The 22,784-nt window shown below is 30.3% G+C and overlaps 1 protein-coding gene across 1 annotated transcript in view; it reads left to right on the plus strand.

Moving 5' to 3' along the window:
* The window catches only part of LOC113366141, a 109,051-nt gene extending 86,343 nt beyond the window's left edge, over window positions 1-22,708 (plus strand). Inside the window, exons 3-5 of the mRNA XM_026607701.1 lie at window positions 9,008-9,143; window positions 20,924-21,057; window positions 22,589-22,708. Of these exons, the coding sequence (XP_026463486.1) occupies window positions 9,008-9,143; window positions 20,924-21,057; window positions 22,589-22,708 (390 nt within the window). The remainder of the gene's footprint in view (window positions 1-9,007; window positions 9,144-20,923; window positions 21,058-22,588) is intronic.
* Window positions 22,709-22,784: the final 76 nt, after the last annotated feature.

A 22,784-nucleotide genomic window follows, 5' to 3' on the forward strand; every position in this document is an offset into this window, starting at 1 on the left:
TATTCGGATATTCGGATATTCGGATATTCGGATATTAGGATATTCGGATATTCGGATATTCGATATTCGGATATTCGGATATTCGGATATTCGGATATTCGGATATTCGGATATCTCGGATATTCGGATATTCGGATATTCGGATATTCGGATATTCGGATTTATTCGGATATCGGATTATTCGGATATTCGGATATTCGGATATTCGGATATTCGGATATTCGGATATTCGGATATTCGGGGATATTCGGATATTCGGATATTCGGATATTCGGATATTCGGATATTCGGATATTCGGATATTCGGATATTCGGATATTCGGATATTCGGATATTCGGATATTCGGATATTCGGATATTCGGATATCGGATATCGGATATTCGGATATTCGGATATTCGGATATTCGGATTATCGGATATTCGGGATTCGGGGATTATTCGGATATTCGGATATTCGGATATTCGGATATTCGGATATTCGGATATTCGGATATTCGGATATTCGGATATTCGGATCTATTCGGATATTCGGATATTCGGATATTCGGATATTCGGATATTCGGATATTGGATATTCGGATATTCGGATATTCGGATATTCGGATATTCGGATATTCGGATATTCGATATTCGGATATTCGGATATTCGGATATTCGGATATTCGGATATTCGGATATTCGGATTATTCGGATATTCGGATATTCGGATATTCGGATATTCGGATATTCGGATATTCGGATATTCGGATATTCGGATATTCGGATATTCGGATATTCGGATATTCGGATATTCGGAGATATTTCGGATATTCGGATATTCGGATATTCGGATATTCGGATATTCGGATATTCGGATATTCGGATATTCGGATATTCGGATATTCGGATATTCGATATTCGGATATTCGGATATTCGGATATTCGGATATTCGGATATTCGGATATTCGGATATTCGGATATTCGGATATTCGGATATTCGGATATTCGGATATTCGGATATTCGGATATTCGGATATTCGGATCGGATATTCGGATATTCGGATATTCGGATATTCGGATATTCGATATATTCGGATATTCGGATATTTCGGATATTCGGATATTCGGATATTCGGATATTCGGATATTCGGATATTCGGATATTCGGATTCGGATATTCGGATATTCGGATATTCGGATATTCGGATATTCGGATATTCGGATATTCGGATATTCGGATATTCGGATATTCGGATATTCGGATATTCGGATATTCGGATATTCGGATATTCGGATATTCGGATATTCGGGATATTCGGATATTCGGATATTCGGATATTCGGATATTCGGATATTCGGATATTCGGATATTCGGATATTCGGATATTCGGATATTCGGATATTCGGATATTCGGATATTCGGATATTCGGATATTCGGATATTCGGATATTCGGATATTCGGATATTCGGATATTCGGATATTCGGATATTCGGATATTCGGATATTCGGATATTCGGATATTCGGATATTCGGATATTCGGATATTCGGATATTCGGATATTCGGATATTCGGATATTCGGATATTCGGATATTCGGATATTCGGATATTCGGATATTCGGATATTCGGATATTCGGATATTTCGGATATTCGGATATTCGGATATTCGGATATTCGGATATTCGGATATTCGGATATTCGGATATTCGGATATTCGGATATTCGGATATTCGGATATTCGGATATTCGGATATTCGGATATTCGGATATTCGGATATCGGATATTCGGATATTCGGATATTCGGATATTCGGATATTCGGATATTCGGATATTCGGATATTCGGATTCGGATATTCGGATATTCGGATATTCGGATATTCGGATATTCGGATAGTCGGATATTCGGATATTCGGATATTCGGATATTCGGATATTCGGATATTCGGATATTCGGATATTCGGATATTCGGATATTCGGATATTCGGATATTCGGATATTCGGATATTCGGATATTCGGATATTCGGATATTCGGATATTCGGATATTCGGATATTCGGATATTCGGATATTCGGATATTCGGATATTCGGATATATTCGGATATTCGGATATTCGGATATTCGGATATTCGGATATTATATTCGGATATTCGGATATTCGGATATTCGGATATTCGGATATTCGGATATTCGGATATTCGGATATTCGGATATTCGGATATTCGGATATTCGGATATTCGGATATTCGGATATTCGGATATTCGGATATTCGGATATTCGGATATTCGGATATTCGGATATTCGGATATTCGGATATTCGGATATTCGGATATTCGGATATTCGGATATTCGGATATTCGGATATTCGGATATTCGGATATTCGGATATTCGGATATTCGGATATTCGGATATTCGGATATTCGGATATTCGGATATTCGGATATTCGGATATTCGGATATTCGGATATTCGGATATTCGGATATTCGGATATTCGGATATTCGGATATTCGGATATTCGGATATTCGGATATTCGGATATTCGGATATTCGGATATTCGGATATTCGGATATTCGGATATTCGGATATTCGGATATTCGGATATTCGGATATTCGGATATTCGGATATTCGGATATTCGGATATTCGGATATTCGGATATTCGGATATTCGGATATTCGGATATTCGATATTCGGATATTCGGATATTCAGAGTTCTATGTCTATTGTCGCACAGGGACACAATCGTTTAAAATTAATAATTAATTTTCTATGAAGTGATAACGGCAAAGGCAGCAGTAAGGTGTAATCGATGCCTTAACGGTGATTTTGGATATTTTAGATATTTAATACCTAGATATAAATTCTTATAGAAAAAATAATATTTATAAATTAAATCTTATATTCATTCGCATTTCTTATACGCTAACACCTACATCATAGGCTCCTATTCGTGTATTTTTATAGCCTTAAGTATGCCTATACGTTGCATTCTATATTACACGCCTTACATCTATACCATACGCTATATTTCATCACGTACTCTCAAATCCCTACATTGTATACGGAATACACCTAACCTATATCTACTATATATCCTATTACCTATAATTTTCCTTAACCCTACCGAGAACCGAACCCGGGTCCGTTGAGTGGCACGCGACAACCTTAACCACTAGAACACCGTAACGCTACAATCAACCGTCTTTTTTCGCGTGTCGTCGCGCCACCTTAGTATTAATTACCTAATTAATTAGAAAATGACCCGCGGAAACAACAGTGCGTCCCATATTATATTATTAATGGGGGTACTCGATAGGGTAGTGGTTAAGGTGCGCGACCGCCACGCGGATGTCCCGAGTTCAATTCCCGGTATAGCCAATAGATAGGTAGAGATAATACATAGGGCGTAAGGTAAACCTATATAATATAGGTAAATATATTGGTTAGACAGTAATATTTATAAGAAGTAAAAAGTATATAGGTATTTAATAAGTTAATGTCAGTATAGGTATCTCACGGTATGATTGATAATTGATATCTACCTATGATATACAATAATATAGTATAGCAAGATGGGTAAAAGGTTATCTATCATATTATTAGGTTAAGTCTTATAAAGTATTGTAATAAATCTTGAGTACATTTATAACATAATAAATACCTGTAAGTATTAATGAATACAAATAATACCACAATAAATATAATTAATGTTATTAAAGAATATAAATTATGTGCTCAATGATTCCCTCATACTTGTACAATTTAAGGTATAGACTAGCTGTGTATAATAGAGTTAATTATATAATAAGTCAATATATTACATTTGTGAGTTCTTATCGAAATTTATCAAATTTTTTGAACCGGTTTATAAACCGGATTTTAAATTTTAGCGCTCCGGCAAAAAAATATTAGCACAACACCACTGTATATATATACAAAATGATAATAATAATAATAAAATAATATCTATATTTCCTAATTTTCATAACCTAACGTTTATGCACTCACAATGATTTACAATTTTTTAAAACAAACCGTTTCCTATCATTTTTTTTTTAATTTTATTTGAACAGCGATCAGAACTTATGGGTTCTATGAGCTGTTGTGATTAGTATGTTACAAACTGCGTTTGTTTTCAATTAGGCGTATGGAACTCGCACAAAAAGCGGAAAAACGATATCTCCAGTAAATTAAATAAGCAATACCTACAACGAACAGCAAAATGTGAATACGAAATTCTTGATGCGAAAACGTAAATTCGTGGAGTAGATAATTGAAATTAAACGAAATAGTGCACTCTCATTTCCTCGTTTAATTAAATTCAGAATGCAAGCGAAAGGTAGAGCAATAATAAAAATGAGTTATATTCCCATGACCTGACGCTGTAAACATGCTGTAAAGCTTCATTAAGCAGAAGCAATAAATTCTATAAATTTCTGAAAATTCAGGAAACTATAAAAGAAAATTCTGCTCGTATCGCCCAGATATGTAGGGTGATTTATACATCACGAATAAAATTTATAAACTTCTTAATTGTAGTCTTCATTAAAAATTATAAGTTTATTTTAACCACCTTTATTATTAAATATTTTTATTTTAATTAAATTATCAAAAATTTAATTTGTGATGCCATGCACCACTAGTTAAAATTACTTATTAATATCACAATATAATATACTGATTCAAAATTGGAGAGTATCAAGCAAAACAAAGTAAACCAAAAAAACAATATAAATCCCCCTACTAAGCAGTGATCCCTTTGAACCGATATATTATATTGATTTATTAAAAGGCATGCACATAAAAAGTACATATGGAAAAAAGACTGTAAAACAAATATGAAACAACATATGTGAAAGCAAATATCGCAATATGTAACGAATCCATACGATTGATTTTGGTATATTGTTTACCTATATAAAAATTGCTCAGAATGATTTTTAGAATATGCAATCAAAAATCAAATTTTAATAAAAAGAAGTGTAATTAGAGAAAGGATAAATAGAGAATTTATTGAACGGATGTGTAATAAATACAAAGTCAATAATTGAAAGACATATGTAAAATGTTTAATTATTGAATATGTTTTGATAACATTTAAAATTTTCAACATATTTTATTTACCATGGCAACAAGATATTTCACTCTACATCGATCATTTGTGTTTCCAATAACATTTGCTATTATAATTAAAAACAATTAGTATAATCGTAATACTGATGTTGGTTGCTCTCAATTATACATCTCATTAAATCTACGGGTTTGCTCCAAATGCTAAATGATTATATTATCAGGAGGAATTATTATTAATAAATGAAATTTCGTATGTATTTGTTTATAAGTGCGTAATTAGAAGTAATTTATTAATTGCTTTAGGATATAAGATTTTAATTAAAATGAACTACTTAAACTACTTAAAATATATGAAATAAATATAGGTACACAATAAATTAACAAAATTGTAACTTAATTATTATAAAATTTCAACACATAATAAATGGTAATTAAAATGCCATCGCTCATTTAATAAAATTTTGATAATAATGTTAAATTAAAGCTCTTCAGCTTCGTAACGATGTTGAATTTAATAACCTATTGTCATGTTTTAAAATTATTTAAAAATTAATGGGAAACATAATTATGCATGGTTTTTGTCAAAATTGAATTAAATAACATAAATAAGCAAATTTTTACTTTTTTTCAGAATGTTTTTAGTGGTTTATTGTTATTATTCATTTCGCAATGAATTTTATATTTTCGCCAGAAAGTCCGATTTGCCAATTTTAGGCTTTCTTGAAGTTTCAGGCCATTTTGAATTATTTAACTACAAAATTGAAGTAAATATTTACGATAAAGTGTATGTGTGGTAACATATATTGTGGACCAGAATTGGATCTTTCATCAAAGTTTTCTCAAAAAGACAACTCGATAAGAACTGGCATTATATCAGCTGAAAATTGCTTTGGGTAAAAATCAACCAGATTTTTCAGTAATTATTGGAAAAAACTAATTTGGCAATTTTCATTAAATTTGTTATAGTTGAGGTTTATAGTTTTAATCCCACCGTCTTATAGTGGGCAGAATAGTCCTCTGATGGCGTTATATAAATTTCCAAATTAGAATGTAAGGTTACATCAACTAGTACATCACACCATAACTATATTAGTAAAAGTAAAAAAAAACCTGTTTTTTGGGATTGTTGATAAAAAAATTGGGTTTTAAGGTACTGCAAAAATCTTAACTTTCAAAGTGCAAGGTACTTCTTTAGGAATAAATAATCACAATAAGTCACTATTAACCTTCATTATAAATAAATACATATTGTTATATTAATTCTAAAATGAAAGATAAAAAATACATTATTTATTCAATTTTTGATTTGATACTGAAAATTTTTCAAACCATGCGTAATTATGTTTTCTATGGATTTTTAAATATTTTTTAAACCAATATCAGTAGCTCAATATCATTTCTTATCGATTATGTCAAGATGAAAATTTTAGCAACTTGATCTGATATTTTTTTTAATACGACATGTTGGTATATATCAGCAAATTGTCTAATAATATTTTCTTAACTCATTACAATGACTTGACAGGGCATATTGTCTACACAAAAGTCTTGATAAAACATTCAGAATTATCTCATCCATATATTCAAACATCCATTCCGATTATTTATTTATTTTGATTAAATCTCTCGATTTTCTTATCAAATCACCATTACCATCGCCATCCTCGTATATTCGAGCAAATCCTCGTCGCGGGACAAAATGAAAATCAATTTGTTCATAATGTAGCTACTTATTCAATTCCGTCAACTTAATCTTCTTTACTTTTTGATTCTCGCAATATTTAACTTTGTAATATTATTCAGATCACGTCATGCAAAAATACTAATGGAAGCGATGCATGAACTGCTAAGTGTTATCGATTGAGCATAGACCGTGCCGGTTCTCCTTGTTAATGCGAATCAAACTCATGAATAAAAAGTTGGAATAATATACAAAATGGTACGAAATACATTTTTTAGAACTTCCGATTTCAATGGAGGCAATATTAAACTCGGAGGTAAATTTGCCAATCGATACCGTTCGAGCAGTATTGTCACAGAAAAGGATTTTATTAATATCGTTGGAGGAATTTATTATTAAAATTGACTTTAATATTTACTTTGTACCTAAGCCTTTTGATAGAGCGTCACCTATAGGTGACATCCATATGACTGCCTATGTGTAGGAGTGTCGACTATAAACTCAACTCTTGCTTCAATACTTACCACTCTTGATAAATATTGAATAATTTATATTATTGAGAATTCCAATTGGTTATTGTGATTTTTAGGTTATTGGTAATGTATCTTTAAGTGTAATTTTTAAATAAATTTTTATTTATTATCACAATCTTGAAATATGTTGGTCTCATTGAAGCAGGTATCCATAGGCTTATGATATAGTATCAATGAAAGTTTCATCAAGAATGTTCTGTCGAAATTAAGGTTTATACAAAAACGGACATTTCAGACACTAGTTTTGAAAAAGTATTTTTTACTTAGCAGACAACAATAGCAACACAATTCCCTAAGCCGTTTTCTAGATAAGATATATTCTTAAATTTGTAGATGAAGTGCGATTCTGTTCCTCCTTTTTGAATATCTGGAGAACCAATCGAGGTATCAATATAGCATCCGTAATTGACACCAATAATTAAAATAGACAATACTATCAACAAAACTCTATAAACCGTATTTGAAATAGAGATAGATTCGATAGACCAGAAAAAGTGCGATTCTGTTTCTCCTTTTGAATATCTGAAGTTCCAGTCGAAATATGAAGTTAAAATTATTTCAGAATGTAGAATCGCATTAGTATTTATAACAGACAATACTGTCAACAATTTTTCTTCCTTCTTGAATATGTCGAGAACCAATCAAGAAATCAAATTCAGATTGCAAATAAAATCTCAAGTGAAAATCGCCCTTCGTAGGCATATCTGCTTATAAAAAATATATACTTCAAAAACTATTAGTTATACATATTTAATATAAAAAATTCACACAAACACAAGGGTGGTTGCTCTAATTTGAGAAAAATATAATTGCGTTAGGATATACTTCAAAATAGCATGTAGTTTTGATCGCTGTTCAAATAAAAAAAAATGAAATTATTTTAGAATATAGAGACAATGGCATGCTCATTTATACCACAAAATTCCTTGAACCATTTGTAATAGTTTCGTCAATCTAGTACATCTCGCTACATATATCCTTCACTAAGAATACCTTGAAAACAGATAATAAAAAACGGTTTTCGAATTTCATGTTCATCTCCAAAACCAAACGGTTTTTAGAACCGGTTTTCAAAAATCGACAAATCCTAATCAGAACCAATTTTTTTTTGTTACTAATATTGAATTTACGATAGAACTAATATAGCAAGTGAAATGTGCATTAATTTGACTAGCTAATTTCTAAATAAATAAAAAAAGTTTGTATTTAACTTATTGCAATGTCAAAGGGAGAGTGACCAAATATAATTAAACGTTGAAGAAGTTTTCATTTCCTTAAATTATCAAATTCTCGCGAGTATGTATTTGGATACAGATATTTACACAATTTCTAAAATTAGATTTGGGTAAAATGCTCTCAGTTGTTATTTTTTAGACGCTCCTATATAAAAATTTGTATTTTGTTGAAAATGCTCGCATACGTAAACCGATACGAAGAACCGGAACACTTCAGAATAATTCATAAATCAAATTCTCAAAATAAAGCATAATTCAATTCCATCCAATCCCAAACTCGTAAATAAACCAATTTCAATCCTAAACTCCGAAATAAACTTATTGAAAACACAGAAGTTATGAAACAAGAGAAAATCAATCAGTGGTCTTCTATAATTTCTTACTCTTGGTGGTGAGGAAACGTGAAAGCTTTGTTAAGAAAGCTCTTCTATATATTTTAATGCCTCCTGAAAGCAGATAGTAGAAAATCATCTGACAATGATTACGTATTTCTTTGCAGAGATCGCGTTCCAATGACTCGCAGCTGGTGCTGACGGCAGTCGAATCAACGGTGACAGGACAATACAGCTGCGAGGTGACGGCCGACGCGCCCTCCTTTCACACTTATCTTGTCGGCGGCGACGTAGAAGTCGTAGGTGAGTTCCAATATTACAAAATCGGATTTGCTCTCTGAATTATTCTCAATGTATTGTCGGGATAATGGATAGGTTTGTCGGATATTATTCAAATTCAAGATTCTGAAGCATTATTATTCATTCTCTAATATTAAAATCATATTTCTTAGGTAGATTTCAACGACAATCAAATGTGAATATTAATTTTGTAAGTATAGTCAATAAATAGACAAGTTTTTGGTATAAATCTAATATTTTAAATTTGACGGTTTATTAACTTCCCGTAGTGTAAAGTTATTCGCAAAAATTCGAAAATAAAAATTTTTGCCATTTTTTTGCTTTTCAGAAGTTTCTAAACATTCCGACATACTTAGTGTGTGTGTAGCTTGTATGTATGTATGTGCGGGTACAAATTTTCATCGATAATTTCGAAAGCACAGATTTGCCGATTTGAAATATTCTAAAAGCATTCGATTTCTGTTGATGGGGAGATCTGCTGATCAGTTTTTGGCAGATATCATGCCGCTCTGAAGATGCAAGGCTAAGTTCCAGTTTTTAAGAAAACGGAGCGTTTGGAATGGAATGAAAAATTGATTAAATTTTTAAGAAGACATGTTCAGCAGTTTCGAAATCCAATAAAAAATCTAAAAAACGGCATTTGACAGTCAAAAATGGTCATTAGACATGCGCACATCAAATTGTCAGGTATTTTATAGAGATTTCATGAATAAATACATGCTTTGTTTACATTACTATGGGATCTGTATTAGGATTTGCAATGTTCAACCGTTAGACTACAAAGTGGCGTCGCCAATTCTACAGTACGAAATGTTCCAGCAATTTGCCTTAAGATACGATGCCATGCACCACTAGATTCAGTTATTTTTAAAATGGGTTTATCATATATTTTTATTATTTAAAACTTTTAAGTAATCACATTATACTATGAAGACGTGTATACTTTGCTATAATCATTGCAGTTTTTTGTTGTATAATTTTTATACTTATCCAAAAGAATAATAAGTAAAATTTTGAAAATTAAAAATTGTCTTCAAAAATTTAAAATCAGTCCTTTATGTAATATCAGTGATTTAGATTTGATAGTGATTTTGTTCAAACTTGATCTTCGAGACAGGTGCAGCCATTTCTTAGATAAGGAACAAAAGGTTCTTAAAAAGTTAGTATTTTATTTTGACATCTTTGAAATTTCAATACGCTTGATTTGGTCAGTCGTTCAGTTACGATCAATTATTGCATTGTAATTAAATTATAAGCAAAAATTTAATATGTCAATATTTTTCTTCAGTTTTTTATGAACGTGGAACATTTACTATTAGTATTAATTAGTTTAAGCTAATATTCAGGATAAAATCAGAAGTTCATTTGAATCCCAGACAAGTCTAACAATTTCATGTCCGTTACTGACACGTAGCCCTTATAGTCTTCAACAATAAATATTAATAAAGCCCTTAAATTTTCCCTCAACTATTACCGGTATTTTCTATCTTTTAAAATGTGTTGGTAGTCCGTGCAACATGTAGTCCTTCGCTTTTGTGAGATATTGCTACTTTGTGAATTCGCCGTTGTATGTGCTCGTGATTTATGGCAAAATATGTAATGGACATGTACACGGCCAATATATATATGAGAAGTTTGTTAGCTTCTACTATGTTCTCGTACGAAGGTGTAAAAGGGCGTGAGTTTTTCTTTTCAAGTCATTTGGGAAATTCATGAGAGATTAAATCTGTAGAATGTTGGCTTAGTAATAGATTTTTTTGTTTAGAAAGGAATGTGTGAAAATGAAAGAAAAAAGGTTCAGAAACCTTGGAAACGTAAATATATACAAAAATATCATTCTCCACTTTTTTGCTATTACTATGGAAAGTTCCAATATCTGTTAAAGTTTGAAATTATTTAAGTATTCGGAGATCTTTAGTGCTTTAATGCTTAAACTTGCAGTGAAACATTCACTCTTTATGGAAATATATCATAGATTGATTTAAAATCATAACAATCAATTTTATTTACATTTTTAAAAAATGCCTGCAAGTTTCGAATTTGAAATCTATAAAATATTTCCTAATAAATTCACCGCTGGTCACGTACTCCCGCGTCACAGAATTTTCCAGGAATTGCAATGCAGCGACCATAAAAATCACTGGTTTCATTTTACGTACTTATACTTCTTTGACAAATAACGAACACTTTACTGCACGGACGCGTGCAACGCGCCAAGAAAAGTCGATCGACTCAGGAGGAGGACGATGGCAAATATCGAACAGAAAATATTCGACATTGGATGAAAATCATAAGATCAGATCAGAATCATAATATGTCTAATCTCCATAATTAGAAGCTATGTAATATTTTGAGATTAAGAAATAAAGCCTAACGTTCCAATTATAAAATATAAAGCTCTGGATGAAATAGCACTGATACTTATTGTTAGACAACACGGATCTTGATCTGTGAGGACTCGGCAGTGCCTCCAATCCAGATGGATTTCAAAATTCATATTGTTTAAAATCGATTTTCTTTGCAAAATTGTCTTCCAAAACTAGCCAAGAATATATTCCTAACATTTCAGATACAAATTTAAATAATTTTCGGAATTACAGAAGAAATAGTGAGCGAACTTCAAGCATGTACACAAGCAGAACGAAAACTTCGCGCGATTTCTCGGTTTTTAATTTTTTCGATTCTTCCTAATTGGCGGGAAAGATAGGAGAAAAACTAAACGTGCTATCGAAACGAGACAAAACTCATTGTATTCAGGATTAAATTCTATTCTAGTTGAACCTAAAAAAACTTTATCAAAAGTTATAATTAACCCACTTTTTAAACAATCTCAAGTGAAATTTTGTATCAAATAATGATTTTTTTAACTTCTCGTAGGGCAAGTTATAGTAATCGTAAAAAAATCGAAAACGAAAATTTGTATATATCTTTACGTTTCAAAACCTTCTGAATATTTTGGCATACCTTAGAAAAAATAAATGTATGTGTGTGTGTGTGTGTGCGTGTATTTGGATACAAATCTTAGTCGACGATTTCGGGAACACAGATGGGCAAAATTTGAATAATTCAAAAAACATTCGATTCGTATTGATAAGGAGACGTGCTGATTAGTTTTTGGCGGAGGCAGGTCTAGCCGTTCCAAAGATATGAGGTAAAAAGTGCCAAAAATGGTAACTCAGTTTTTAAGAGAACGAAGCGTCCGATTTGAAAACATTTCAAATTCAAAAAACATTTTACTTGTATTAACAAGATGAAGAACTGATCAAATTTTCATGAAGAGTCTAGCGGTTTCGGAGATCTAGTAAACAAAGTAAAAAAATTACATTTGGTGGTCAAAAATAATCATTAGACATATGAACATCAAATTATCAATAAGTATAAATTTGGTTTACATTCCTATGGGTTCCGTACCAATGTTTATCCGTTAGACATCAACGCGGCGCTTACGCGCTTCGATACTTTGTCTCTATGCAGTTAAAGCAGTACGATCGCTTTGAAAAAATGTTCTGAATTTTCAAAATAATTCAAAATAAATTTTTCCTCAAAAATTCTTTTTTTTTTCAAAAAAAAGTAAATTTTTGTCAAAAATGTATAGTTTTTCAAAAATCCAATTTTTTCAGAGTATTTTTTTTTCAAAAATGTTAATCTTTTTAAAATAAATAATTTTTGGTACGGGAAGTTCCAGCAATTGCCTCAAGCCACGATGCCATGCGCCCCACTAGTTGCTCATTGTATTCAGGATTAAATTCTATTCAAGTTGAACCTAAAAAAAACTTAAAAAAGTTATAGTTAATTCATTTTTTAAACAATTTAAAATGAAATTTTGTATCAAATAATGATTTTTTTTGAAGTTGCAAAAAATTGGTGAATTTCTTATTTTTTCTGGATTTTTTAAGTTCAACTAGATATCTATATATATTTGTTTTGATTTTTTTTGTTTTGAGTGGTACATTATGACATATTTTAATGAAAGTAATTAAGAAGTTGAAATAATAATGTTAAAATATTTAACAATAAAACCTGAAAGTTTTGTTTTCATTAAATATTTATTTCCTTCCCTAAAAATTCCCCAAAAAAGCGATTTTTTGAAGCCTCTAAAGCAGGCTCACTATTTGAGTGAACTCATGGAATAAAATAATTTAAGATGTTGAAGCAATGATTTTAAATTGAATAACATTTAAAATGTACCATCATAAAAAATGTTTCTCCATTTTTCTACTTTGACAAATAACGAATACTTGCTTCATGCATCTCGCAAACCATGAATCTACCATATACCGTCTGACCGCCTCCGGAGGGCACCGGCGCAAATATCATCTTACCGATTGCTCGATATTTCTCTCGTATTGAATTCAATTCATGATATGTTGTTCTACGACCACCGGATTGCGCTAACCTATTCCATTTGTTGGAAGGTTGCGAAATGCACTGAAAATGTTCCTCTGACGCTTCGCTCTCGTTATGTAAGAATGTATTGAATTCAGTGAGGTTTATTTATACAGGTGAGCATAATGGATAGATGCGAATATACGAGCTAACAAATTGAATCTATTTCGACTCAAATGAGAGAGCAGCTTGAATACACACTTGGTGGTAAAGGATTTACGGAATTAAGTGAATTAACAAAAGGTTGCAATTCGACATTTTTGCCACTTTTGCTAAATTATTATTAACACTATTCCTACCGGGACCGGTCAAATGACCGTTTTTGATTTTTCGATTAGTATTTTTCATATCAAACGTAATTGAATCGTCATCAAACTTTATGACTTTTCCTAATATGTGAGTATAAAACATTTTTCAATGTTAATTTGTTTTTTCAATTTTTATTTTTGGAAAAAAAATTGTATGCTGTCTTACCTACCGCGACCGGTCATTTGACCGGTAGTACGAAAGACGATGTTCGGATGGGATTTTTTGTAGTAATTGTTAAGAATATTTTGGAACTTACAAGAAAATGTAAATTCAGAAGAATTTAGACTGGTAAAAACTGCCTTCTGCAAATTTATATGCATTTTTTTCGATTCTGTATGCGCGGTGCGCAAATAAGGCAAGTAGTATAAATATTGCATTTCTACGGTATAAAAAGTGGGATTTCTCAATTTTCTCAATGTCTATGTATAGACAGATTTTTACGAAGGAATCTAAACAATAAATCGATAGGTTTTGTTTTGAATCCAAAGGTTGGTTCAACTACATTGACAGCAATCAAAATTGTTGTAAAAGACTACGTATTACTATCGACAAACATATATTTTCAATAAAGGTAAGGTGTAAATTCATTCAACATATGTTCAATAGTATTTAGGAAAACGTATAAATATTAGTAACTGTTCAATATACGATGTAAATATAATTATGCCCTGCAAATCGCACAAATGGGGTGTAAAATCTTGGTAACCATCCAGTATACGTAGCAAAGTGAGATATTCTTTGAAGATTTATAACTGATGAAACCGTATTATCAAAATCGCTAGTACGACATAAAAAATATATAACGTTTTTACCATCCTACATATAGCTAAACTTTTAGTAAAAGAAAACTGATGGTAGGTACAATTGAAGCAATATAACAGCTATAAATACTGGCAGAACGAAAAATCAAAGACTTCAATACTCAAATAATATTTACAATTTTGGAAGATAAGAAAGAAGATTCTAATTTTCACTTACATACACATATGTTGAAAAAATTACACTAATACGGGAGTTAATTCTATTGGTATTAGCGTCGGGACTGGTGTAGATGCCATTCATAAAATAGTCAGAAATTATTTGGTAAAATATGAATTTTAGAGAGAATTCATCAAGAATTTACATTATTTTGGATGTATTCAGGATAAATCCATTGTTGTTACATAAAGAAATTACGAGAAGACAATGTACAAGGCAGGAACTTTCTATTCCAATTAACTTGTCGTATAGTTCCAACAAGAATTCAGAAAAAAATCAGCTAAGTACAAGTACAAAACAGATTCCCTAAAAGTAACTATTCCAGATAATGCTTTAGAAAAATGATAGAGAAAACAAAATCAGCCAAAAACGTAAAAAATGCGTGTGCAGAAAATACACTCTAAGAAAAAAAATCGTGAAAAATTGGATAAAACAGTATAAAATGTAGAATTCGCATTATAAAATAAAAGAAATATATTGTATTTGTATTTATAAACTCTTAAACTAGCATTAACTCTTCATTCAATACTGAAAAATACCGATTTTGCATGACCGGTCATTTGACCGGTAGCGGTAGGAATAGTAAACATGAAATGTCGGTAGGAATAGTGTTAACTTCTCATAGGGTAAATTATTGTAATCATTCAAAAATCGAAATACTTGAGAAAAAATAGATGTGTGTGTATGTATGTATGGATACAATTTTTCGTCCACGTTTTCTAGCGCATGGATCAACCGAACATTTGATTCCTATTGATAGGGAGATGTGATGCTTAGTTTTTGACAAAAGCAGGTCCATCCAAAAGTGCAAAAAATTGCAATTTTTGAGAGAATGTTTAAAAAAATCTTCTGCTTACGTTGACAAAGCGATTGTTGTTGGGGAAAAAAAAATTCAATTTTTTTAAGAGGGTATTCTAGTGTAAAAATTCAAAAAAAAACGATTTTTTTTTATTTCATATTTGCAAAGTTTAACTATCTAAGAATATGGGTACGAGAAGGTTTGCGAAAATTTGAATTATTTTTGGAGATATAGGCATTTTACTGACTCGGTCTCCATACTGGTTTGGCTTCACGCAAAACTTTAAATGCGTTTTTCTCAGAACAGGACTTTTTCAGTACCGTTGACACGATTTCTAGAGTTTTAATTGACCGATTCACTTGAAATGTTGAGAGAGTTTTGTTTATAGACCTATCTATAGCCCAAACTAAGATTACCCCCAAATTCCAAATTTAACTATTTTTAAAAAATTCGAGAAACAAAAAAAAACAGTAAAAAACACTTTTTTCAAAGGTCGCCAATTTGTAAAAAAAAAGATTATTTTTGCTCATCGCTAGTTCGGGCGATTGCGACATCATTGTAGATTAATAATCTTCTTATTTTTTGCATTTCCGATGGCTAGAAGGGCTGAAATCATGTCAAGACTGAAGTGCCAATTATTTGAGACCACCCACTTCATCAGCTGCCAGTTTTTACAATTTTCAACTTTTTTATTTTGTAATTATTGTTTTGTATTTTAATAATATTGATAAACAAGTGGTAAAAAAATGGATAGTAAAAACTTTCATTGCTTTCTTTTACGACACTTTAAAAATGACCTAAAATGCGTGGCTCTACACTAGAATACCCCCTTCATTTCCAAAAACATTTTTTTTATTACAGAAAATAATGCAGATATTCAAAATTTTAACTCGGTACGAAAAGTTTCAGCAATTGTACCTTAAGGCACAATGCCATACACCACTAGTTTCATTTTGTTTTCAATGTATTTGCCATAGTATTCATCAGTAATAGTAGATACACCATTGGGAATATCTTATTATTTTTTAGTCAATACTGTATCTATCACTTTAAGCTGTGGAAATAAAATTCATATACTAAATTATAGCAGTGTTTTTTAACTCTCAATCGTTGTGTAAAAATTCATTGAAAGAAAATGCGATACAACTTATCATTCATTCATTTATCAATTTATTCTATATATACATTTCCTTTTCAAAATATTGAAAAATATGAACGATCTGTTCACTTCGGCATTGGTGCATGAACTGTGCAAAAAATAGGTTGGCAATTTGAAAAAAATATTGTCAATCATATTTCTCCATATCTGAACTGTCTATCATAACACATACATGTCAGGAACGTCGTCTCCAAAGAAAATATTCCGTAGGGCAAAGCGAAGGATTACTTTCAGTCATGTCAAGTCGTAATATAAAAAGCCGGGCTGGTATGTCACACTGCTATGAAATGTTTCATCAAATAGCTTCAAATGCACGTTTGTAATAAATTTCGAGGCACGGTGGTGGTTGTTTTCTTTTACCGGTATTTTATTCATTACTAGAAATTTCATTCACTCGAAATAATTTAACTTTAATAGCGATCACTAAAATTTACTCGAACATTCCACATTCAATGCTGATACTGGCATTGAGCAAGGATGCATCAGATAGTATATTTTCTTAAAAAAAAAAATTTATTACAACTACATAGTGATAATTACAATATTTTATGAATGTGCCAATGATGTACATTTATCCTAGTTTTCGAAACTGCTCATATACACTGATGATGGCACAATTTCTATGCACATATTTCAATCCATTGGAACAAGAGCTTTTTTGGCCCTGCAATAAAAGCTTTGGCATTTCAACAAGAAGGTTTTTAGATTCATATCCACCTACAACAGCTTTATATCAAGCAGCAGAATATGCATTTAACCCTATGCACTCCATTACAATATTTGATATAAACTATTAAAGAATTGGAGTGCAAAGGGTTGAAATGCCTTGAAGCTATAGATGAAAATATACTACAAATATAGATAGGATAAAGATTATTTTGCCTTCTTAAAAGCCACGTAGTTAAGATGATTTGAGGCTTGATATTTGAGAATGATGAGTAAAGTCTTTAGAGGTTTCCTGGTTTGATACCCTCCCAGGACATACTAATATCAAGCAGTTGTTATATTTATTTTTACTTGCAAATATGTATATATATATATATATATATATTTGTCTGCATATAAATGTTAAAATTATCATTGTCAAACATAATATTTCTAGCATACACGTCCATTATAAATCATTATATATAACTTTATGCAAATCATGAATATGTAAATACATAATTCAACACACCTGGAAACGTCAATCACATTTAATCAAATAAATTTGCACGTTGTATCATGTTGCACATCTGCATGAATCCACGAAATATTGTTTTATCAAAATGTTAACATTTATGGGATAATAAATTATAAAGGAATGATAATGAAGTGGTTTTGAAGTAAATTTACATTGGGCATTTTGTGTTAAAAATATACATTAAAAAATTGAAGACATTGTCTAATAGGATTTTTGCAACTCCTAGTCCAAATGACACTAGTGTATTTATGATTCATTTAAAATTTAGTTAATTGAAGATTTGTAATATCGTACAGTAATTTTAAATTTACTTATATGGTGAACGATTATAGAGTCGTCGTAGATTGAATTTTATTTCTATGTTTCTTATTTTCTGGTGTTCAACTTTAAAATCCATTTAATACCGTCTTAATGAAAACAATTAATTTTAAGTTTGGCAACGCTACAAAGCCAGAAATGCAAATAATCTTCCAGCTAATTCTTGAAACACCATGAAATTAATTAAATAAATTTCATTACTTTGTTTAATAGTTATTAATATCACAATGTAAAATTCTGCTTTAAATTAAGAGACTAGCTAAAATTATCAATTAGCTTCATAGAAATTTAGTAAAATTCAGTCCGTTAAATAATAATAGATATAAATACTATCTTACACGAAAAATATCAAAATTAAATTGTTTTTATGTAACTTTGTTCCATAAGTTTGGTGAACAATATGATTAATTTCGAGTGGTTTCATTACACGTTACATTTCCAAATAAAAATCTTGAAAATAAGAGGCCAAAACATTTTATATGAAGAAAGGAGCGTAACATACCGTTGCCATAACAACGCTACGCTACGGTCAATTTTAAAGGAAAATTGGTTCGTAAGTTCTTTTATGTACAAATATAGTCATTACAAATGAGGTACATAAATTACAAGGAAAAATTACAATAAAATTACCAAATAGAAATTTGGTTAAATTATATTCAAAATTTTTATATATTATATTTAATATTCATTACTATTCTTAACCCGGTACTATATTTGCTTTCTATTAAGAATCCTTTTTTATTGTTGACGTGAGCATAATCGTTAAATTAACCATAGATAATTCAAATTCCTCATTTGCATACGATATTAAATCAGTCTGTATCGAAAGATAATGAAAATTCGTATTCGGACGAACGTTATGTACATAAAGTTCATAATGAAAATGTAATATGATGTCTGCACGCAATTGTTTAATCAGCCCGTCGAAAGCTTGTTACTCAATAAAACTACGTAAATATACGTGCATGCCTTCTGACCATTATTTTACACCCTTGTCCTGTTCAAATATAGACAACGAAAAGAATAGAATTCAACGAGCTAATAATATTTGTCTAATAATCAAGAGCTTCTTTATTTTTGGAAATCATCGATCATCAAGGTTCTGGAACACGAATTAGCATTGTTATTAGTTATAACGATGGCAACTTATTTTATATTTTATGAACGCTAGTTTCTTTAGAAATCTTATTTAAGATTATATTCAAGACAAAACTGTTATCACTGGAGCTTGATATCAGATTGACCAAGGAGGAAATCAAACCTGGAACCTTATAGTTGCATGGTATAAGCTTTTACCACTTTAGCCACAAATAAGACCCCTATTTCCAAATAGAAATGAAATCTGAATTGGATATACAATAGCAACAAGTACCAACAATGGTGGAGTAAATAGCTCAGTCAGTAGCATGCCCGACTCACAGACCAGAGAATTATTATATTAAATAACATTGACATAGAATTGTCGTTTAATTTGTTGGTAGTATAAATTGAAAATTGATTTTTTTTAACTAATTTGTAATATTAAAAGTTTATATCTCTGAATGTAAAGCCAAAAAACAAATTAAGTAATTAATGAAGCCGATACTAAACTTGTTTGTATTCTCTTATTTCTATGGAAATTTTCTGGAAATTAATATTTTTATTATTTAATATTCAAATAATTTTGAAATTTATAATATATGAAATCAGTTCATATTTTAAATAAAAATATATTTCATAAAAATTTTTTTTAATATTATATACCATCGAAAATTAGTTAAATAATGTCAAGATTAATTACAAATATATAATTATAATCTGTAGTGTATATATATTTTTACATAAATATATACATACCTACGGGTTTATAAAACTGAGCTTCAACATATTTAATCCGCAAAACTTTTTAAAAATATATAATAAACGTCATTATTAAAATTTACATTTCAGAATGCAATTATTTCTTTGGCATCCTTTTTCAGAACTACATTTTTAACAAGTTTTAACTTGATTCCGTGATATTAATTCTAGGAGTTGAGAACTTTTCATGCTAAAGTTGTAAAGTTGACTAATTTAAAGACTTATCTAACAACTTGATATATTAATATTTATATAAAAGCTTTGAAGATATATATATATACATAAGTAGTTTCTTGAAATTAATTAACTTACAAGTTATGCAACTTGTCTGTGATAACCTCCATAATTGAAACTAAATTTAAAATAATTATTGTAGAAATATTTAATCAAGAAAAAAGTAGGATACGTGACAAGGAGTTAATATTCAAGATTTTATCGCAAGGTTTAATAGGCATATTTCAAGAAAAACTAAATTAAAATAATATAAACCAAATTTTGAAAGATCTCTATGCCCATATGAGGTACCCACACTTTCAGACTTGAAACTTTAAGAAAAAGAAATTTTATTTTGTATAAAGATATATAAAAAATGTATTCGAATAAGTGTATAAGTACGCCTTTATGCAAAAAATATTATCATCATCTTATAAAAAGATTACTTATCTATATAAGCATGCATGTATTATAGTAAGTACTGTACGCTCCGCAAATTTCCGTGCAATTTTAACAATAAATAAATTGTTTCCACAACTCCAGGAACAATATTTTCGCCGTATAACTGTTCAGTGCTTAAGTTGGTTTTATTTTTGCAGAGACGCCGAGACATAACCCCATAATAACGGGTATAAAACCGCGCTATAAGATCGGAGACATAATGCGCGGCAATTGTACTTCGAAGCATTCCAGGCCACCAGCCAACATAACATGGCAAATAAATGGACACTCGGTAAGTATAAGTGGAAAATAATGAAATCGAATTTAAGCATAATTTTTTATTTTGTTTCATTATTTGAGTTTTGAAATTAAGGGCAGTTCATTAATTACGTGGGGTTTGACAAAAAAAAAATACGAGATATCACAAGAGGGAGAGGGGTCTTGTAAGAGATCACAAAATTTTATTGTTTACCTGAATTTAATAAAAAATCAACATTTAAAAAAAATCTAAATTTTACGATAATTTCTTAATAAGCATCATCAAGCACAAGGGGTGTCCAAAAATCCTTAAAGAGCGACCAAGTCATTATTGGTTGTACTCTTATGGTTACATCATCATTATTAGCAATACTGTGATTGCTGGATATTTTCAACTCTTGGTACTGTTATTTGTAGTCCGAATGAATTACTAATCCCTAAAATAAAAAAATATGGATAAGTTTTGTATAATGTATATATTGTACTCGATTTGCTAAATACTACTACAAATTTGGGAATTCGTAGGTACTACCATTAAGTTTATTTATTTATTTATTTATTCATAAGTAAGCCGTAATCAATAATAATAGATATTATTTTAGGCTCTCGTCAAAAAAATTTTTACAATTCTAATACTATAGAAGACTATATTATTAATTGACAAAATAATTTAAATCAATTATTCAAAAATCTTCCAAACGTATTTAATAATTTATGAAAAATATTTCAAATATACCGTGAATAACAAAAAATATAAAAAAAATTTTTTTTTTTTCATTTTAATCAACATACGATATATTACGAAGAGCGTCAGAACTACTTTTTCCGAGCACTTCCGCAGATTTTAAATAATTTTTATAGCTTTACCCATCAATTTAATTAAGCACTTCAAGTTGTCTAAGCAACTTTGCCTAAATGATTGGCAAGGATGCATCGTTACATAATTGATATCTCGAGCAACGCAAAATTACTTAAATCTAATTAATTTGTGTTATGCAAATCTAATAAGTCGTCGTAATTACTAGATTATAGTATGCATATGCTAAATTCGTTTTTGATAGAAGAGAAAATGATTAAGGAGAGAAAAAACAAAATAGGGAAATCGTCTATAAATATTAGCAGTACAAAATGTACAAAAGTACAAAGTTTCATTCAAATTGGAATAATAAAAAACTATGTTGAATATTGTAAAATTTATACTTGTAATTTAGAATCTGTTCATACTATAGAAAATGATTGCATTTCTTAATTTATCGATAAATCATCTAACGTAGCTTGAATTTAATATGCAATAAAATAATATATATTGTTTTCATTTTTATTAACAAAGTTCAATGCTAATAGTGATTTTTAGAGGTTTGAGTTTTAAGTATTAAGCGAACAAAATATATTAAAGTAACTATTTAAATTATGATTTATGTACAGTGTCGTGTAAAACGAGCAGTTTTATATTGGACACATTCCGTAAGCATTCGTATTTTCGTTTATAAATTCAACCCGGAACCCATAAAGCTATCAAGTGATGTACATAACGACTGCTTCATAATACATAAATATTTCTCAAGGGTGAAAAAGCTCATCCTAAGAGAGCTTTCGTTCGGAAAGCTCGCGCTGCTAAAGAGCGCAATGACTATGCATTCTTTACATGCTCTTGTTTTCCTTCCCTCGGCGACTTTTGGTTTTAATAACAACGCATCAACGAGATGCACTTATTCACGTTTATGACTCTTATGAAAATATAAATTACATTATAATTTTTCT

Source organism: Ctenocephalides felis, unplaced genomic scaffold (assembly GCF_003426905.1).
Source record: "Ctenocephalides felis isolate EL2017-DRISC unplaced genomic scaffold, ASM342690v1 CF-g0.4_SCAFFOLD_01170, whole genome shotgun sequence".
NCBI classification, from domain to species: Eukaryota; Metazoa; Arthropoda; class Insecta; order Siphonaptera; family Pulicidae; genus Ctenocephalides; species Ctenocephalides felis.